Source organism: Ruditapes philippinarum, unplaced genomic scaffold (assembly GCF_026571515.1).
Source record: "Ruditapes philippinarum isolate M1 unplaced genomic scaffold, ASM2657151v2 ctg75_1_1_1_1, whole genome shotgun sequence".
NCBI classification, from domain to species: Eukaryota; Metazoa; Mollusca; class Bivalvia; order Venerida; family Veneridae; genus Ruditapes; species Ruditapes philippinarum.
In genome coordinates, this window is record NW_026859947.1 from 125976 (window position 1) to 146435 (window position 20460).

General features: G+C 32.7%; 1 protein-coding gene across 4 annotated transcripts in view; it reads left to right on the plus strand.

Moving 5' to 3' along the window:
• Window positions 1-209: 209 nt before the first annotated feature.
• The window catches only part of LOC132758371 (repetitive organellar protein-like), a 29153-nt gene continuing 8902 nt past the window's right edge, over window positions 210-20460 (plus strand). The window contains exons 1-3 of one of the 4 annotated variants that reach the window (XM_060749994.1): window positions 256-287; window positions 6678-6789; window positions 12477-17593. In XM_060749994.1, the coding sequence (XP_060605977.1) occupies window positions 12571-17593 (5023 nt within the window). In that variant the 5' untranslated portion in view covers window positions 256-287; window positions 6678-6789; window positions 12477-12570. Of the gene's footprint in view, window positions 288-6677; window positions 6790-6844; window positions 7241-8757; window positions 8864-12476; window positions 17594-20460 lie in introns of those variants that run through there. The other 3 variants (XM_060749995.1, XM_060749992.1, XM_060749993.1) reach the window with 3 other exon arrangements.

Consider the following 20460-nt stretch of genomic DNA (forward strand, 5'->3'; position numbering starts at 1 on the left):
TGCCAAGGATGGCATCATGCCAAAAATCATACATGACGCTATGATTAATAAATCCCGAAATCAAAAATAGATGTTAAAATAAATCAAATCAAATCAAGGGTCTAAGTGTCACAAAGGATGATAGTCATGAGTATTTAGTGTCATTTTATTAATCCACTTTGCGTGTTTCGTTCGATTACATGTATAGTCATAAAGCAAATAAATCGAACGCAGTTTTTCAAACAACAACAACAACAACAACGACGACGAAAGAGCCGTCGTCTTCTCTTTTTAATTCCATTTTAACGGTAAGACTAGATATGTCACATGTATGAACTTTGTTTGAGAACAAAATTAATAACATTAAAAAATGGTACTGCTGAAATAGTCAAATTGTTGTCAGATGAGATAAATTTTCAGATAAACTTACGAAAATATAACTTGCGGAGCACCGCAGCAATATCCATGCTTAAAATCCTAACCCTATAATCCTATTCCATTACCCTTACCTATAACACTAACCCTAACCTAACCGTAGCAATAATCTGAGTGTGTGTGTGTTTTTTTTTTTAGAAAAACATGAATATTTAATATTTCATGTATTGGCAATTTGCCATCATAAAAGAAATGATAAACCTAGGTATACTGTGCCAGCATGCCCACTGGATTTTCTGTACGAAATCTGCTGTGGTCATAGTATTATTTTTACAATAGGTTTATCTCTTAGATTTGGTTTGCTAAATTGCTAATCATGGTCATGCAACTACATAGTTAGTTGAAGAAGCAGGCGCTTGTTTTGGTTGAGTCTATTATGTTTTGTTTAGGGGGTTGAGTTGTCATACACAAATTTACAATTTATATGCATTTATTTTTTTCCAATGATTGTTATTATCTTAAATGCTTCTGGGATTGTTGTTTTATCAATTCATTTGTAAATAAGATTGTTATAATATGTGTATTAACGGAATTATTTTAATGAACACGAAATTAGTTCACACCTGCATGTGTATTGGTAACGTGATGGTTTTAGCTAATGAAAACACGTCAATATTATTATACTCAGGCAGAGAAAAAGTGTGCAAAGAGTAAATCGATAATCTAAAGTTATGTAGCCAGCAAACTTTGAATTGCAAGTATTTTTTCATATCTTTTCGGCAGAATAAACTTTTCGAGGATTCGTATCGTAAAATGGCTGCCATTTAACAGTATCAAGTGATTATCCCAAGCACCACCGCGACTTAGCGCGGGAATTTTAATTATAGCTAACATCGGCGCGTATACCTTTTTCATATTTTATTGTAATAAGTATTTACAAACTGTGTCTTTCGGGTTTTTTTTTTATCAATATATACCCAATAATGAGGTTAATATGAATAAATAAACATATCTCGAATCTTTGACAATGATTTACAATGAAATTCTACCTTAAGTGTATTAAAAAGTTTTTAATTTCCTGTAATTTTATTTTGTGATTATGCTTCAAAGCAGTCAATTGACCGTGAATTTTCTTTTGATATTTTGATTTCCTTGAAATCATTTTTCTCATCTGAAGGCATGCAACTTTAATATGGTGATACATTAATTACATTCCATGAAAATGTTTAAAGATATAAAATATCTCATGACATGTTTGTTCATTTTACATTACACCTTTAATTCAGCAAACATAAAGTCTTCACAAAAAGTAGTATGCAATCGTACCTATATTACATACGAATGTATGTAATATTTTTCTTGTTTAAAAGTGGGTACAGTACCCATCTGTTTTGAAAAATGTGGGTCCAGCTTAGAAAATGTGGGTACACTTTTCCAGACAAATAAAATGATGAAAAAATAACGGCAAGTACAACTCATTTTATATTCAGATTTTAATAAATTCAAATGCCTTGATGCATACAATCACAATTTCAACACTAGCTTCAGTTTATGCTTTGAATTTTTTTGGGTTAGAATCTGATTTGTAATCACCTGTATCAGTAGAAATGTAAAATACTAAAATTATAGCACTACAAAAATTGCTAGTTACCAAAATGAATTTTTTATTTGATTGAAAATGTATTTTCACCAAAGTAATAAAATGTTTATTGAATTACCATTATTCAATAAATTACAATAAATGGTGTATTTACATTTTTTTTCATTATTATATATTTTTTTATTAATTTTATTACAGAAGATCTATAAGCCGGTAGAAGAACAGCCCTATAAATATCGTATAATAAAATCATTCATGGCAACCAAAAACCAAAATTTTCAGCGAATTAAAAAGACAAAAATATATATATTATAACAGATCAAGCAATGACAATGTATTATTTTTATACATTCAAAATAAAGACAGACATTAAGTTTTACGAAAGTCATTGGTCATGTGACATGTCAGCTCACAGTTGTTGTTTTGGCCTGACCGCGGCGGAAAATTTGGCCATGACAGCTGTGGAATCTTCTAGATTTTTATTTGTTTTGTTGTCAATGCGTAGTTTTTACATAGTTATTTGAGATAAATACAGGTAATTAAAGGTAATTACCTTCTGCAACGTAAATAATTAACTATTAACTCTTTAGAAAATTGTCAGTATAATGACGTAACAAGCACCTGCTCAAATTTGGTTACCGGCCACCCTATTTTGGTTGGGGGAAAATCCGGGGATCACCTATAGTAAAGCCGGGATATTTTGGCTATTTACCTATAGGTTGCGGGCCACCAATTTATTGCCGATTTAGTTCATTTACCAACGGCAAAAAAAGTGCGTTTTTGGACGCACATACTTGACTTTGAAAAATGTGCGTAGGCATTGTATTTTCTGCGTGAAAAACCAACATTTGTGCGTTTCTGGGCATGCTGCTGTGCTCCTCTTAGTTCACGGTACATAACGCTTTGAAACCAGAAAGAAAACAACAAATGAAATTTATGGTACAAAAATTGTCATAATAAAGCTAAAACGTATACTAGGTACAGAGATCTGCCAAGAATTTGAAAGTACTGGGCCCTGGGCCCACTTGGTCTGAAAATGATGGGCCATTTTTACCAAAGTATGGGCCTTTGGAAAATAAGTAAACATTGACCAAAAAAAACTGTTAAAAAGTTTGTAGATAATTGAATTGCCCCGGTAATAAAACTTAAATCTTATTTTATGACAAGTGGTTCACTTATAATTCAGTACTTTACCAATAATTAAAATTATGCCTACATGGTAACTTTCTAACTAATATTAATTGCAGGCAAAAATGAAAATATTTTTTAAATGGCTGCTCAAAAATTTGATATGCAAATTTATTCACATAATTGCTGGTTCTTACTTGTAATGTCTTATATTGTGCATTATCCATTTAATTGTTCCTACTTTGCACCAAATGTCCCTTACTACTGTATATTGACGAATTTTATCGCCCCTTGTATGCCTCTGTGTAGACAGCATACATCAAAGACATTTGCCGACAGACCTTTTGATCATGAAAAAAGTCATGCACAATGTTTCTCTGATTGGTTAATCACCCTGTCAAACATTCTGATGACGAAATATACATCTTTTTTTACACTTCATCAGCCAAAACTTGCGTGAACTTGAGTGACCTTAGGGTTGATCAAGTTGAACACCTGTCAGATTATACTGTAACTTACAGCATTTCTTAAAATAGCAACATTTTTTTTTCAGTTACCGATAATCATTTTAAATATTAAGTAGTTGTATAATTTGTTTGTTTGTTTTATTGGATTAAATTTACGGTAGTAGAAATGAGTATCTGTGTGGGAAAGGGATTATGAGAAGAAATGCGGTAAGTAGATTATATACTAGATAACATGGACAAAAGCTATAGGGGAATGGATAAACTCAAGAATATGTGTAATTACAGGAGCATGGGTAACATGTTGCTGTTGGTACCAGTTTTGACTGGATGACTAAATAACCCAGCAGACAGTTTTGTTTTCTTATAAGTCTTGCACAGATTTTAGATGCGCCCATGGCCCTTTGCTGCCGATTTTCCTGCGCCATTCTCATTTTTTTAGCGCCAATGGCGCAAAATCGCGTCCTCGGCAGATCTCTGAGGTATTTTCTGCTGTATTGCACAAGGAAAAAATATATTCAGTTAAACTCAAAGTCAATTTTAATTTACCAAACATAGACCATATGTCGGCCATTTTGAAAACAGTATGTTATAATTTAAAATCACGGTAATGGTGTTACAGTTCAGTTTTTAGCTCACCTGTCACAAAGTGACAGGGTGAGCTTTTGTGATCGCTTTTCGTCCGGCGTCCGTCCGTCCGTCCGTCCGGCGTCCGTCCGTCGTCCGTCCGTAAACTTTTGCTTTAAATGACATCTCCTCATAAACCACTGAGCCAATTTCATCCAAACTTCACAGGAATGTTCCTTTGGTGGTCACCTTTAAAAATTGTTCAAAGAATTTAATTCCATGCAGAACTCTGGTTGCCATGGCAACCGAAAGAAAAATCTTTCAATTTCTTCTTTTAAACAACCCTAAGAGCTAGAGCTTAGATATTTGGCATGAAACATCTTCTAATGAGTGTCTACCAAGTTTGTTCAAATAAAAGCCCTGGGGTCAAAATTGGCCCCGCCCCCGGGGGGTCATTGATTTTCCCTATATGCATATAGTAAAAACTTAAAAGATCTTCTTTTAAAGAACTGTAAGAGCTAGAGCTAAGATTTTTGGCATGGAACATCTTCTAGTGAGTGTCTACCAAGTTTGTTCAAATAAAAGCCCTGGGGTCAAAATTGGCCCCGCCCCGGGGGGTCATTGATTTTCCCTATATGCATATAGTAAACACTTAAAAAATCTTCCTTTAAAGAACTGTAAGAGCTAGAGCTTAGATATTTGGCATGAAACATCTTCTAGTGAATGTCTACCAAGTTTGTTCAAATAAAAGCCCTGGGGTCAAAATTGGCCCCGCCCCAGGGGGTCATTGATTTTCCCTATATGCATAAAGTAAAAACTTAAAAAAATCTTCTTTTAAAGAACCCAAAGAGCTAGAGCTTAGATATTTGGCATGAAACATCTTCTAGTGAATGTCTACCAAGTTTGTTCAAATAAAAGCCCTGGGGTCAAAATTGGCCCCGCCCTGGGGGGTAATTGATTTTCCCTATATGCATATAGTTTAAACTTAAAAAATCTTCTTTTAAAGAACTGTAAGAGCTAGAGCTTAGATATTTGGCATAAAACATCTTCTAGTAAATGTCTACCAAGTTTGTTCAAATAAAAGCCCTGGGGTCAAAATTGGCCCCGCCCCAGGGGGTCATTTATTTTCCCTATATGCATATAGTAAAAACTTAAAAATCTTCTTTTAAAGAACTGTAAGAGCTAAAGCTTATATATTTGGCATGAAACATCTTTTAGTGAATGTCTACCAAGTTTGTTCAAATAAAACCCCTGGGGTCCAAATTGGCCCCTCCCCAGGGGTCATTGATTTTCCTTATATGCATATAGTAAAAACTTATAAAATCTTCTTTTAAAGAACCCAAAGAGCTAGAGCTAAGATATTTAGCATGAGACATGTTCTAATGGGTGTCTACCAAGTATGTTCAAATAAAAGCCCTGGGGTCAAAACTGGCCCCGCCCCGGGGGTCATTGATTTTCCTTATATGCATAGCAAAAACTTAAAAATCTTCTTTGAAAAAACCCAAATAACTAGAGTTTAGATATTAAGCATGAAACATCTTTAAGTAAATATCTACAAAGTTTGTTCAAATAAAAGCCCAGGGGTCAAAACTGGCCCTGCCCGAGGGGTGTCATTGTTTTTTACTCTATGTGTATAGTAAAAACTTAAAAAATCTTCTTTTAAAAAACCCAATGAGCTAGAACTTAGATGTTTTGCATGAAACATCTTCTTATGGGTGTCTACCAAGTCTGTTCAAATAAACAAATAAAAGCCCTTGGGTAAAAATTGGGCCGGGGGGGGGGGGCTATATACAGGTGAGCGACCTCAGGGCCATCATGGCCCTCTTGTTTTATGTTTTGGTTAAAATTTCTACATGTTATTTTGCTTGATTTTAAATATTAAAATTATCCCTACTTTGTAACTCAAAATTTATTTTTTCAACAAACAAGAACATTTAGAAAATGATGATTGTAGTGCATGATACAGAAAGATGCCTAGTTCCAGAAGCTTCTTTATTTTGCCAAGTGTTTAAGCTTTCCTACACAGGAACTCGATTTAAAGCCTCATCCGAAGACTGATTAATAATTTTAGTTGGCCAGACCAGGAATTGAACTCATAATGTCGAGATTACAAGTCTCATGCACTAACTGATAATGCTGTCCCGAATGATATCAAAGCACTCCAAATCATACATAGCCACTAGCCTAAGATAGCATCTGGCAGGAAGGAAGCCCTACATGGGTTTAGTTGGCAAAGAATCATTCAATATCCTAGTCTATTATAAGCTTGATATCAGTCTATCTTTAAGGTATTGATTAGAAAAGACCTTAAGCATCCACCCTTCCCCCTGCTGCATAATAAGTTCTTTTTGCAAATGCTAAATTAAAAACTTTGGAAGGGTAACTTAATTTTTATGCCTTACATTTTTGAATAACACAACATTGCTCATTTAATATTTACACTGTCTTTTTACACACCGAAACCTGTTTTCACAGCTCTTATCTAAATAAACAATAAAATGAATATAGCTGTACATGAACTTTCACAATTTTCATGATTTACATGTGTTTGTTGTGATTTGCAGATTTTACACACCACATGTGCTGAAACTTGTAAAACTTTCTCCTTATCATATCAGTGTTGTGTTACAATGTGGCAAGATGTTTCTCATAATCAGAACTTTATCAGCTCAGCAGGTGGGATGTTTGAGTTATTTTATTCAGATCTGTTTTCCTTTGAGAGCAATTATAAATTGTCACTTTCATTGTTTATAATTATCAAGTATATGAATGCCAAAATCCAGGCTTAATTTAAATTGTCTGAAGTGATAAATGTTTTCACAGTTTTGTCTGATTGCAAGTTGATAGTGATATCTGTTTAACTGGTTAACACTTTGACCTCATATTATAATAGGTTAATTGGAGTGATAGAAATATCCCTATCAATGTGGGAACAGTAAAATTCCTTGAGGAGAGATAAATCTGGTGCTTTCTGGAGTGTAAAGGTCATAAAGCAAAGACCTGTCTCATATGACTGGGGTACATTTTCTGACATTTGTGCAAACATACTTGTTTTAGACAGGGGCAGCTCAGTAATCTATGGATAAATGTAATATAATCATTGTGAAAAAATGAGATTTGTCAAAAAGTAAGTGGATGTAAATGATAATTAACTTATTGTATGTGATTTTCTGTTCAGATTTGTGTTGATGGATTTGTTTTTATTTAGTTTCTTAGATTTTCAGTGTGGATAAAGATTTCATTATTGATGAAATTGTAATTAATTAATAACTTATCTTTAAAATTTGTGTTAAAAGAAGAAGGAAAAACACACACAAAAACACATTATCTGCTGTAAATAGTCAAATTAGTTTAAATGGTTTAAGCAAATTGTTTGATTTTATGAAATACATGTGTAAGCTTATGAAAAATTTCAAAAAGCATGGATATTAAATAAAGTTGGATTAAAAGCAGTGAAATTTTGCAAATGTGATTTGTTAATTTATCCATAAATTGAAAATTCAGCAAGAGAGATGAAGAAATTTTGTCAAGTTTCTTAGGGAAATTATTTCTGAGCTGCAGCAAAATGCTGATAATGGTATAATAATATGAATAAAGCCAGACATGAAACAGGACAACAGGAGTCAGGACTGTTATCAGGCAACTCTGGTGGCTGTTTGGTAGTTTACCCTCTTGATCAGGGCAGTATGCTACTTTGATAGTTAGAATTCACCAGAGCACAGTTCAGCAACCACACTGTTCTTTACAGACTGTCAAAAATCTACCAGTACAATAGTGCCTTCACTTTTGCAAGGAAGTGATAACTTATGTATATGCTATGGCAGCAGTACAGTGTGAATGGCTGTGGAAAGGATTTTATGATCTATCACAACAAGAGTGACCCAAGCCGTTCGGGAATCAAACCTGTGTAAACAAATTATGCGCCAGGGCTTTTTTAAAAAATAAATGTTGGTCACTCTTTGCAAACATCTATGTAATATCAGGTTTGGCACAGGGTGAAACAGATCTTGAAATATTAACATTCTAGTTATGTTACAAAATGGTTATTTATTGTCCATAAAGTAATGAGTTAATATTATAAAAGAAAATCTATTTTGGTTTAATTCCCTATTTTAATAGTTTTTTGTCATATCATATGAACCCTGAAGTGAACTCATGAATGTTTGTTTATAATCATAAATTCAAACAATATTTAACTTTACTGTCAAAGTTCAAGACATTTTTATTGCTATGTAGACATGCTAAATGGTGAATTAGAAACTTAGTGAATAAGAGCTGTCATTGTGCAACACTTATGTTGCCCAGATTAAGTATGATAACAAACTGATCTTTATACGGATCTGACAGGCCTTTTATCACATCTTTTTCATTTCACCTTGTGCGAAAAAATGGCAAAAATGATGAAAAAATTCTATGCTTACTCAATAATGGATAATAATAGCCACTTGAAAAAGTTATGGGTCAGTTAACAAATTCATGGTCATCTCAGAGCAAGATGACCTGGTAATATATTATCTAAATAAACCAATTTTCAGTAGATTATGTAAGAATGGTACAATTGTGTACAGCTTATTACAATATAACAACAAAGGTGATTGCTGTATAGACTAGGTACAATGTATTATACCCTGGGGAAGATTTACAGGGGCTGCTATACAAACCGCATTACCGGTATTATGTACACATTCATGTATGAGAGGATTGGATAACAATTTGTGGAGTAAGAAAAGATTGTAAAGATGATTATATGGTATGTAGAAGCTTAAGATGTCATTAAAATATGCATTCCTATAGGTTAGGCATTGAGTTCATAATTACAAATGTATGTAATGTTAATTATTAAGCAAGTAAAATTTCTGAAAAATAGGTGTGAAGAGCTGAAAACAATTTTGGTGATGTTTGGTGTTTTTGTTGTTTTTTTGGGGGGGGGGGGGGGTCTTTTTTTGTGGATCTGCATAAATCTGCATATTTTATGTCAATTATAATATTTCATCACCTTAGTGCAGTAACAGGTTTAGTCCTTACATAATTCAATAGGATTAAACAGGCTGGTGGGCTTATTTCTTTATTGAGCATAATGTATAACATAAACAAAAAGAAAAATATTTGATAACTAGCACTTTTGTGAGAATTATTTCCCCTTTTTCATGTTTATATAACACATAATTTAATTAGTTAAATAACTTCTTTATGATCCAATTCATTTCGCCAACACCTGTCAGCATACATTTCAAAACTTCAAAGTATAATGTTCAGTTTCAAAGAATTGTCAAAGTATTTATACCAGAAACAGAATATTAAATCCAAATATATAGAATAAATGTACTGGTGCAATAATTTCTAGCAAAATGAAGATGTTAAACACATTTCTGTTATGAATTTCACATTGCAACATATTTTTAAGGACTTCAAAAATTACATGAGAAAGGGAAAAATAATTCTCACAAAAGTGACAGTAACCAATTATTTTTCTTTCTGTTTATGTCATATATTATGATCAATAAACAAACAAAGTTTAAAAGAAATCTCTTTATTATTTTTCATAAGCTCGATTGGACATTTTCACCAGTCTGTTAAAGTAACCCCATTATTGCATTTCTTATCAAGCCAGGACCAAGTGGTTAAGGTCATTTGGCCGTCACTGCTGTGGGTTTGAATCTTGTCAGGGACTTTGAATTCTTTCATGTGAGGAAGCTATCCAGCTAGCTTATAGAGAGATTGGTGGTTCTTCTCAGTGCCTGCTTGTGCCTGAAATAATGCACAAAGAGACCAGACACCTCAGGTTTTTTTCCACAGGTAAAGCTAGTAAGTCACAATTTGACTTTTACTTTGACAGTGTGACTTGAAACCCAACAGAAACAAAAAAATCAAATGAGGCAAAGGGTATTTGTGCATATTTCATAATATTACATGAATTTTTAAATGCAGACTAGCTCAAACAAAATAACAGTACAACCTTTGTAGAGAAACTCGCTTTGTGTGACAAAGGTTTGATCTCCTGCTTAAAGGTGTTGCTCTTCAGAGGTTAAATTTATTATTATTGTTATTATTTTATTATTTAAGTCTTACTTTTGGAATAAATGGTGTTGTTGTTATAAAGAGGGGTTTGCTCTAAAAAGTTAAGAAATTCATGGTCATCTCAGAGCTAGATGACCTGGTAATATATTATCTAAATAAAACTGATTTTCAGTAGATTATGTAAGAATGGTACAATTGTGTACAGCTTATTACAATATAACAACAAAGGTGATTGCTGTGATTGCGGTATAGACTAGGTGGTTTGTAGAAATATATCAGTGATATAAAACTGATAATTTCACTGTTTTAAACAGTGAAATTATCAATTTGATAATTTCACTGTTTCGAATTTAAGCCCCTTACATTGTTTCAGTGAAATACAGCGTGCACAGTACTGGGAACCAACATAATGATTTGACATCGTGAATGACGTCACATTATATTATTATTTGGCGCGCTTTTCATTCGGTATTAGGTTTAATGTCTTTTTAAAACGTTTCTTTGCATATAATAAAAAGAAAATTTGTTTAGTTTAGTGTATGATCGAAATATATTTCACCTTGTGAACACCAAAAGTTCATATTTCACTCGTGGCTGCACCACTCATGAAATATACCTTTTGGTGCTCATCTGGTGAAATATATTCTGATCTTACGCTATCCTCTATATTATGAAGTCCTCGGTCTCATTTATTGAAAAAGACATATGTATCACAAAAATTCAATATGCAGATCTCACAGGGGGATGTACTGTGAATAAATAGCTAAAAAGAATTTATTTATATTATTATTTATATAACATCTCTTTATTAAAGCTGCATGCCTCCAGATGAGCCAAAATATTTCAAGAATATTAAACTTGGAAAAACTGTATTAATATTTTAAGAAAAGTAAACAGATTAAAGATTCCAGGGATAATTTATATCTTATGTGCAATTAATGACTGTTTTTTGCAGTATTTTTCACCATATTTCTACTGCGTTACTAATGCAGTAAGGGCTATTTTTGCATATTTTGACCTCGTTTTGGTAATTTATGTGGATTATAAGTCCCGATTGCAATGTGTAAATTACTTTCTTTGTTCATTTCACAATATTTTACTTTTAGATACATTTTCAAAATTTTCATTAAATTTAGGATGAATCTGGAGGCATGTTGCTTTAAGCTAAGCCTGCATCAAACTTCTTTCTCATTAACCACATACCGTAGGTTCACTTTAATTTTCATAAATGTCTTTATGTTCAAAATTGGTTGTGATATATATTCCTTTGTGAACTTAATTAACAATCCGGACAAAAGCAATCATTGGTTTTAGGAAAAAATTATGATGAACTATGTTAAACTTTGCCTGCCATATAATATTAAAGGCCCATTATGCCTCATTAATTAATGCTAACTAAAAAACTTTTTATTTTTGATATCATGTTACAGTTTCCAAAAAATACTTTTATAACATGCTTTGCAATGGAAGTGAAATTATATTTGATAATTTTCACAGTGAAATTATATTTGATTATTTTTACAGTGAAATTATATTTGATAATTTTCACTGTAGCCTGACTATATTTGAATGCGGATGAAAATAATATTTCATAACTAAATGGAATTATCAACAGGAATAAATTCTGTGGTATGTAAATTTTGCTTCTTTAGGAGAAGCAAGCAAGTACATTGCATACATTGTGTTAAAAATGTAACAAAATTCGAGAAATTTTACAGAACAAAATTTCAAACCTTGGTACTGTGATGTCATGATGTGACAACATCATGAAGAAAAATGCATGACATTATGCAGCAAAATAAGTAAAATGACTTAAAATCACTAAAAAACATGAAATAAATAGAAAGTTTGTTTGTTTTACATGTAAGATTATAATATATTTCACTTGTGAACACCAGCTATTATATTTTTACTTGTGGCTATGCCACTCGTGAAAATATTGCATCTGGTATCCACTGGGTAAAATATATTTCGATTTTACATGCAAAACAAACAAATATCCTCTATACCATACACATGAAATATCTTCTTCTTTTGCTCTGTTTGCTTACATTGTGCTATCTTTGCGACAGATAACTGCAAATTTATTGCTACTTTCTTCAGTTATTTAACATCTAAAGTGTTCTTATTCCATTGTTATAACATAATTAAATACATGTTCAACATTTCTAAAGAACTAAAGAAATACAGATTTCTGAATCATAATGTGCCTTTAATGTAGGCAGTAACTTTTGACGTTTGTATTTTGATACAGTTCTACTCTTTTGTTTTGTTGTTGAAGGCTTTATCTTTTGAGAAATAATTTAGATAATGGGAACAATGTATGTATGTTCTTTTCTTTGCAGGACTAGAACAGCGAGAAAAAGTTTCAGTGGAAGGGCGGAGGATGTTGAAAAGATTGATAGCTTAGCAGAAACAGAATTATTAGAAAATGATGAAATGTATCGTCAAAACTACCAACATCAATCACACGAACAGCATCATCAAATAAGCTATCAACAGTATCAAGGTCATTTCTATAGGCAAAAGCAGGGAGCTCACTATGCAGGGTACCAGCATGAAGACTATAGACAATATTCGCCACAAGATAGACTCAATAGTGTGTCTGATTCTAGGCAAAGAACCAATCATAATGATAAAGAAAATAAAACTGATCATTATAATCTTGACTATTATATGGCTGAAAGAGATGAATCTGAACGTGGCCATTCAAAAAATAAAAGACACTTTTATTCTCCAAATAGATCACGTTATGAAGAGAGAAGAGTTGATAGAAGAGGGAGTAGCTCACGTAGGAGGTATTCAAACAGCCCAAGAAGAAGCTATAGATCTTCAAGTCCCAGAGGAAATTCCTCTGGATCTACCTCAAGAGGTACTAGAAGACATAGAATTAGGGAATATAGAAGAAGCAGGTCCAAATCATCATCTTCATCAACAAGATCCGAATCAGCTTCTTCTGTTAGCTCAAATAGTCCTGCCAGAAATTCTTCTGATAAGAGAAATGTAAAAATAAATGATAAAAACTTAAATAGGGGTTATTCGTCAAAGCAACCAAATTCGGTTATATCAAGAATGTATGAAAAGAAGTATGCAGATTCATTTTCACGAGGTAATAATAGAAGGAATAATAATTCTGAAAAAGAAAGCACAAAAGTTGAAGTCACTATAGGAGATCTTACAATGTCACCAATATCAAGTGATGATTTTAGTCAACGAAGTGAGGAGGCTGAAAGTGAAGCTGACAAAGAAGATATGTTAGACAGAAAACTGCAAAGCAAAATAGACAGTGATTCTTCTTTAGTCAGCGATACTGACAACAAGAAGACAAAAGATTCAAAGTCAAGCAATAATTTGCAGAAAGTAATAATAGAAAATACAACAAAGAATGGAAAGAAAAGAGAAGAAATTAGTGAGCAACAAGAAGATAACTTTGTGACACTTGAAAAGTACAATAGGAGAATTATAAATGTTACAGATGAAAGGCATAAAACTTTAAAAAGTAAAAGAAAGTCATTTGAAAAAGGTGAGAAGGATGGTAAGACTAAGACTAAGACTAAATCAAACCTGGAGACAATTCCAAAGGAAATGTCACAAATATCTAATGATGAATGCAGTGGACAAAGTGAGGAGCCAGAAAATGAAGTAAACAGGAAATTGCCTGAAAGAGTTAAAAGTAATAATCCTTCGGTTAATCATACTGATAAAAATAAAACAATGGATTCAAAATCAAGCATTCATTGCCAGCAAGTAGTAATAGAAGATACAATTAAAATTGGAAACAAAAAAGCAGAAAAAAATGAGCATCAAGAAAAGAAATCTGTTACTCATGAAAAAGACAAAAGCAGGGCTGAAAATGTTGCAGATGAAAATCTGAAATCTCATAAAAATAAAAGAACGTCATTTGAAAAAGGTGAGAGTGTTAAGAATAAGACCAAGTCAAACCTGGAGAAAAATTCAAATGAATTAGAAAATTGTAGTAGTGTTGGTTCCAAAAAGTCAGTTGATGGGACCAAAAAGCCAGTGACAGGAATAAAGAACTTAAAGAACAGTGAAATATGTGGTAATTTTTCTGATTTAACAAACCTTACAAAAACAGTATCACCATCTTCCAGCATACAATCAACAATATGCAATGATGTCAACAAAACATCTGTAATTGATCATAATAATGATGACACTAGGGATAAAAATGAGAAATACAATGATACAAAAACTGAACATAAAAAGAAAGGCTCATTTCAAGAGCTTAAAGACACTCTACTTCAATCAAACATGGATAATGAAATGGTAGACAAAATTGTTTTATTAATGGCAAGCAAATCAAAGAGCAATAAAGAATCGGCACTGGAACAAACTTGTTCTCCGGTTTCAAAGATATTAGAGAAGTCAGAAGAAAGTTTAGGAGATAGTCATGTAAATAAAAAGTCTTCAGAAAAGATAAGTATTGACAGCTCAAAGACTGAACATCTAAATGAGAAGAGCAAACATTTTGAAAACAAAGGTATTAAAACAAAAGTGAGGAATGCACATGTTTCTGAATCAGATGATAAAGTAAACAGCAAACAGCCTGCAGATGAAGGTTTTGAGGTAACAATAAATAAAATGAAGCAATCAGAATCAAGGAAACGTAAGGAAGATACAAACCAAACGATTATTGATGAACATCCATTTACAAAAAGGGACACGTTTGTTGACAAAGAAATAAATGAATTGAAGCAGAAAGTAAAGGAAGTAGCAAATGTGAAGAGTCACAGAATGCTTGTAGATAAAAGTTCACAGCAGGATCATTTGATTGATGAGAAACAAGCTTTTATTGGAAATAAAGAGGGATGCAAAACAGATTCTGAAATAAGTCACAAAAAATCAGACAGGCAAAATGGAATAACTGGAAAAGTAGGTAAAATAGATGAAAAGCAGTATAATAAGAGTAACAAAAGACTTGATAAACCCAATAATTCACAAGGAAAATTGTCAAATGATAAAGAAAGTAAAAGTTTGGCAGCACAGGATTTAAATCAATCAAAATCACATACTTTAAGTTTGAGTGATAAAAGAAAATTCTTCGAGGCACGAATGAAATCAAATGATAAAGACCAAAATAAAGTGCAAGTTGATATGAATGTTGAAACAAAAAAGGACATCAGAGAAAGGAAAAATCATATGGACAAAACACTAAGTGTATCTCTTAATAGAATTGATGTAGGCAAATTTTCACAACAGATGAGTCCACCTTCAAATAAATCGGTCAGTCTTTCAGACAAAGAATCAAGTGATGATTCAAAGAGAAAAAGTGTTTCTGAAATTGTTGATAACTTTAACAATGCTGAAGGAAGAATTTGTGAAGACTTGAAAAGTAATAACAATTCAAAGGGAAAAAGTGTTTCTGCTATCAAAATATCTAATAAAAATTCTGTAGATTTAGAATCTAGTAATGATTCAAGAAAAAATGTCTTCATGGATGTTATGAAAAGTAAACAAAAACAATCAAAAGTTTCAGAAATCAAAGGTTTAAAAGAAATACAACATTCTAGTGTTAAGGAGAGAAAAGAATCTCATAAATCAGGTCATTCTAGAGTGAAAGAAAGTCATAAGAAAAGAAAATTATCAGGACTTAATGAAAGAAATACCTCTAAAGAAAGGGAAAAAAAAGTCAATAAAGATGGCAGTTTTAAAGAAAGGGAATTGCCCGATGTCCAAGAAAATAGCTATTCAAAAGAAAGAAAAATCTCTGATATCAAAGAAGGTAGCAACTTAAAGGAAAACAAAAAGGCCAGTGTCAAAGAAAATAACAATGTGAAGGAACAAAGAATTTCAGGTTCCAAAGGTGATGTCAATTTTGAAGAAAATAGAGTGTCTTATGTAAAAAAAGATGACAATTTTAATGAAAAAATGTCTAATGTTAAAGACAAAGTCAGTTTAAAAGAAAGACAATTATCCAGTGTCAAAGACAGTGGCAATTTAAAAGAAAGAAGGAAGCCTGGTGTTAACGATGAGAGCAAAGTTATGGAAATGAAAATGTCTGGGGTCAAAGATAATGACAATTCTAATGAAAGAGGAATGTTTGGAGAGGATAGAAATGGCAAAATAAAGGAAAAGAAAATGTCAGGCTATTCAAAAGACAAAAATATATCTAGTGTAAAAGAAGATGAATATATAAAACAACATATGTTGTCTGGTGACAATGAAGATAGAAATTTAAAAGAGAGTATAACTGCAGATAGTAATAATTTAAAAGAATTAAGAATTTCTGGAAGTGCTGGAAATATAAAATTAAAGGAGAGAAAGATGCCAGGTGTCATAGAAGATGGTAATGTTAAAGAAAAAAAGAAGTCTACTGTTGAAGGAAATGACAATTTGAAAGAAAGAAAAATGTCCAGAATGAATGAAAGTCACAATAAGGATGGGAAAATATCTAGAGTTGTTGAAAATACTACTTCAAGAGAAAGAAAGATGTCTGGCATGGACGATTTTGAAAATCTGACAGAAGGAAATCAGTTGGAAGCCAAAACAAGTGATAAAAAGGAAAAAATGCTATCTGAAGCTATTGAAAATAATAGTTCAATTTCCAAAGAAATAAGGTATAAAGATGTTGAAAGTAAAGCAAGAGACAGAAAAAAATCTGGTGGTGGAGAGTCACCAAAAGCTGCTAAAGGTAATGATTCAAGAGAAAGAAGAATGTCTGGTGTTGTAAAGTCACCAGAAGCTGTTAAAAGTAATGATTCAAGAGAAAGAAGAATGTCTGGTGTTGTAAAGTCACCAGAAGCTGTTAAAAGTAATGATTCAAGAGAAAGAAGAATGTCTGGTGTTGGAAAGTCACCAGAAGCTGTTAAAAGTAATGATTCAAGAGAAAGAAGAATGTCTGGTGTTGGAAAGTCGCCGACAGCTGTTAAAGGTAATGATTCAAGAGAAAGAAGGTTGTCTGGAGTTGGAAAGTCACCAGAAGCTGTTAAAAGTAATGATTCAAGAGAAAGAAGGTTGTCTGATGTTGGAAAGTCACCGGCAACTGTTAAAGGTAATGATTCAAGAGAAAGAAGGTTGTCTGGAGTTGGAAAGTCACTTGAAGCTATTAAAGGTAATAACGATTTAAGAGAAAGAAAAATGTCTGGTGTTGGAAAGTCACCAGAAGCTGTTAAAAGTAATGATTCAAGAGAAAGAAGAATGTCTGGTGTTGGAAAGTCACCAGAAGCTGTCAAAAGTAATGATTCAAGAGAACGAAAGTTGTCTGGAATTATAGAAAACAGCAATTTAATGGAAGGAAACTTTTCTGACATTGTTGGGAAAAAAATGCCAAAAGAAAGGAGGTCATTTGAAATTGGAGAAAGTCAAGATTCAAGAGGACGTAGACTTTCTGGTGTTGCAGAAAATAGATATTCAAAAGAAAGAAGAAATTCTAGCATCGGAGACCAACCTAGCACAAGAAAACGTCATGGTAGTGAATCAGCACCACCAATTATAGTGAAAGGTATGCCAGTTAATAAATATCTGATTGTCATGTTCGTTAAGCCTAGTTCAGTAGTTGTTGCAATTTCAATTTATTGATTTATGCATGTATGTCTATTGAAACACTATAGTTATAAATGTAGTCTTCAAAATTTTTGTGAATTTAACTTGAATTACTTCAGAAACTTTGGGGAACTGTGTCCATCTGCTAAGCTTAATGGGGGAAATATTGGATTTGGTTTAATCCTTGGGCAAGGCGAAACACAAGCAAACCTTGCTTATCTGCATGAATGGTGTAGATGTATATCTAAGGCAGAGAAATTATTATTCATAAACTGTGAGCTGTTTTTCTATTACCATAATTATATGCAGAATTTTATTTTTTATTTTATTGAGCTATTATTACTTAAGTATATAATTAGTTTATCTTCCAACAAGTTATGTTTGTCTAAGGCCTAACTCAAAAACTGTATATCATTTTGAAACTTTATAATGGATAGAACTCACTGAGGAGGTCGGTGTCCAAGAACCAAAACTCTTAATTGTATAATTTAAAATTATTGCCATTTTAAAATTTTTCATACTTAGGTTATTGTCTCGAGCATAACTCAAAAAAAGTTATGGAGATATTAACTTGGAGCTTCATTGATTAATAGATCACATATCGGAATGATGCAGTATTTTAGAACCATAACTCTCTTTTATATAATTCTGGAATTATTGCCGATTGTAATTTTTATACTTTTTTAGTCCCCTACCGGTTAACCGGAGGGGACTTTAGGTTTACCCTCCGTCCGTCTGTCTGTCTGTCTGTCTGTCCGTCCGTCCGTCCGTCCGTCCGTCAGTCCGTCCGTCCACAAAACTGGATCCCGCGATAACGCAAAAAGTACTGAAAATAGTTTAATGAAACTTGATATATGGATAGATGGCAGTATGGAGATTATGCACGTCTTTTTATTTTCTTCCTATGTTGAAAATTCTGGTTGCTATGGCAACAAATAGACTGAAAATATGGCAAATTTTACACATAACCTGGATCCAGTGATAACACAAAAAGTACTGAAAATATGTTTATGAAACTTGACATATGGGTAGATGGCAGTATGGAAATTATGCACATCCTTTTCTTATCTTCCTATGTTGAAAATTCTGGTTGCTATGGCAACAAATAGACTGAATTTCAAGATTTCTGATTCTAGTTTTTAAGTTTTTTCACTATAAGTTCTTTATTTCATAAGGTATTTTCTTCAAACTTTAAATATAAGTTGCTTGTCATCAACCACATCATATGTGACAAGGTTTACACCTCTAGCATAAAATTTATCAGAGTTACCTCCCTTGAACTTAAAATTTTCATGTAAAAAACATTGTTTTTTTTAATAACTTCTTTTTCTGAATGTATCTACTTCAAACTTCATATAAATGTTTCTTATTATCACTCAACATTTGTGAGTGTTCAATACTCTAGCAAGACTATTTCCAGAATTATGCCCCTTTTGAACTTAGACTTTTTTTTTGAGAAATTGGTAATTTTTACTCCAACTTCTTCAATCATGATAGGATTTTAAAAATGTTATATTTTGATAACAGGGATGTTTAAAAAATAACTTTAGAGTGTCCTTCAGTCCGTCTGTCTGTACATAAAAACTGTTTCCTGTGATCACTTTAAAAGAACTTTTTCAACAAATTTACTTAAAATAGGAACCTAAGTGAATGGCCAATGGCCCTTCAGAATGTTGCTTGGGCTCTTACCGGTAGGGGACTTATGGATTGCTTGCAATACTATGATAATTGCTTGTTTGTCTTTTTTTTTTGTCTTTTTTTTTTCTGAAGCATAACTAAATGGTATCAACTTGAAAATTAATAAATATATACATGTTACAAAGAAGTGGAGCACTCAAAATTAATAACTCTCTTTTGCATTAGTTTGGAGTTATTGCCCTTGAACTTACTTAGGAAATAGATACCATACCAATTTTGAGTGCATTGTAGAAAAATGCATGGTTCAAGTTCAAATGGGCAAGAATATAATTTAATGTAATTATTGATTACAAAGCATATGAACGATAAACCGGGCATTATTTTATTATAATGCAAGAAAAATTAATATCTATTTTCATTCTGATAAAAATATGCTTAACTACATTGAGCGTTTAAAGTAATTGTCCTGACGTCATTTGGTTTATAAATGTCATATTTGATGTCATATGGCATGTAAGCGTTGTGTTTAGTGCTGTGCTTATTACCCCCCCCCCCCCCCCCCCCCCCCCCCCAGAAGACATCGGAAGAGGGATATTGTTTTGACCAACGTCGGTCTGAATTTGTTTCCTCACAACTTCTCTGCAAGTACTGGCTGGAATTCAATGAAACATTACGGGAACCATCTATATCTAGATGAGATGCGGATATTGTAGCCTTGTTACTGTCTGACCCTTCAACACATAGTTATGGCCCTTGATAAGTTATGCAGATAGAGCAATCATCGTTTCTGCGCTACTTCTCTGCAACTACTGGCTGGAATTCAACCAAACTTTATGGGAACCATCAATACCAAGATGAGATGCTCATATCGTCACCGTGTTCCGGACAGACCCTTCATCACAGAGTTATGGCCCTTAATTAGTTATGCAGTATGCATATAGAGCAATAATTGTTTCCGCGCGGTTTCTCTGCAACAACTGGCTGGAATTCAATTAAACTTTATGGAAGCCATTGATACAAAGAGGAGATGTGCGTATCCTTGTCTTGGTCAGGTCAGACTCTTCAACACAGAGTTATGGCCCATGATTAGTTATGTAGTATGCATGTAGAGCAATTTTGCTATTTCTTTGCATTACTTGATTTCAACAAAAGTTTATGGGACCCATCAATACAAAAAGGCACTTTGCA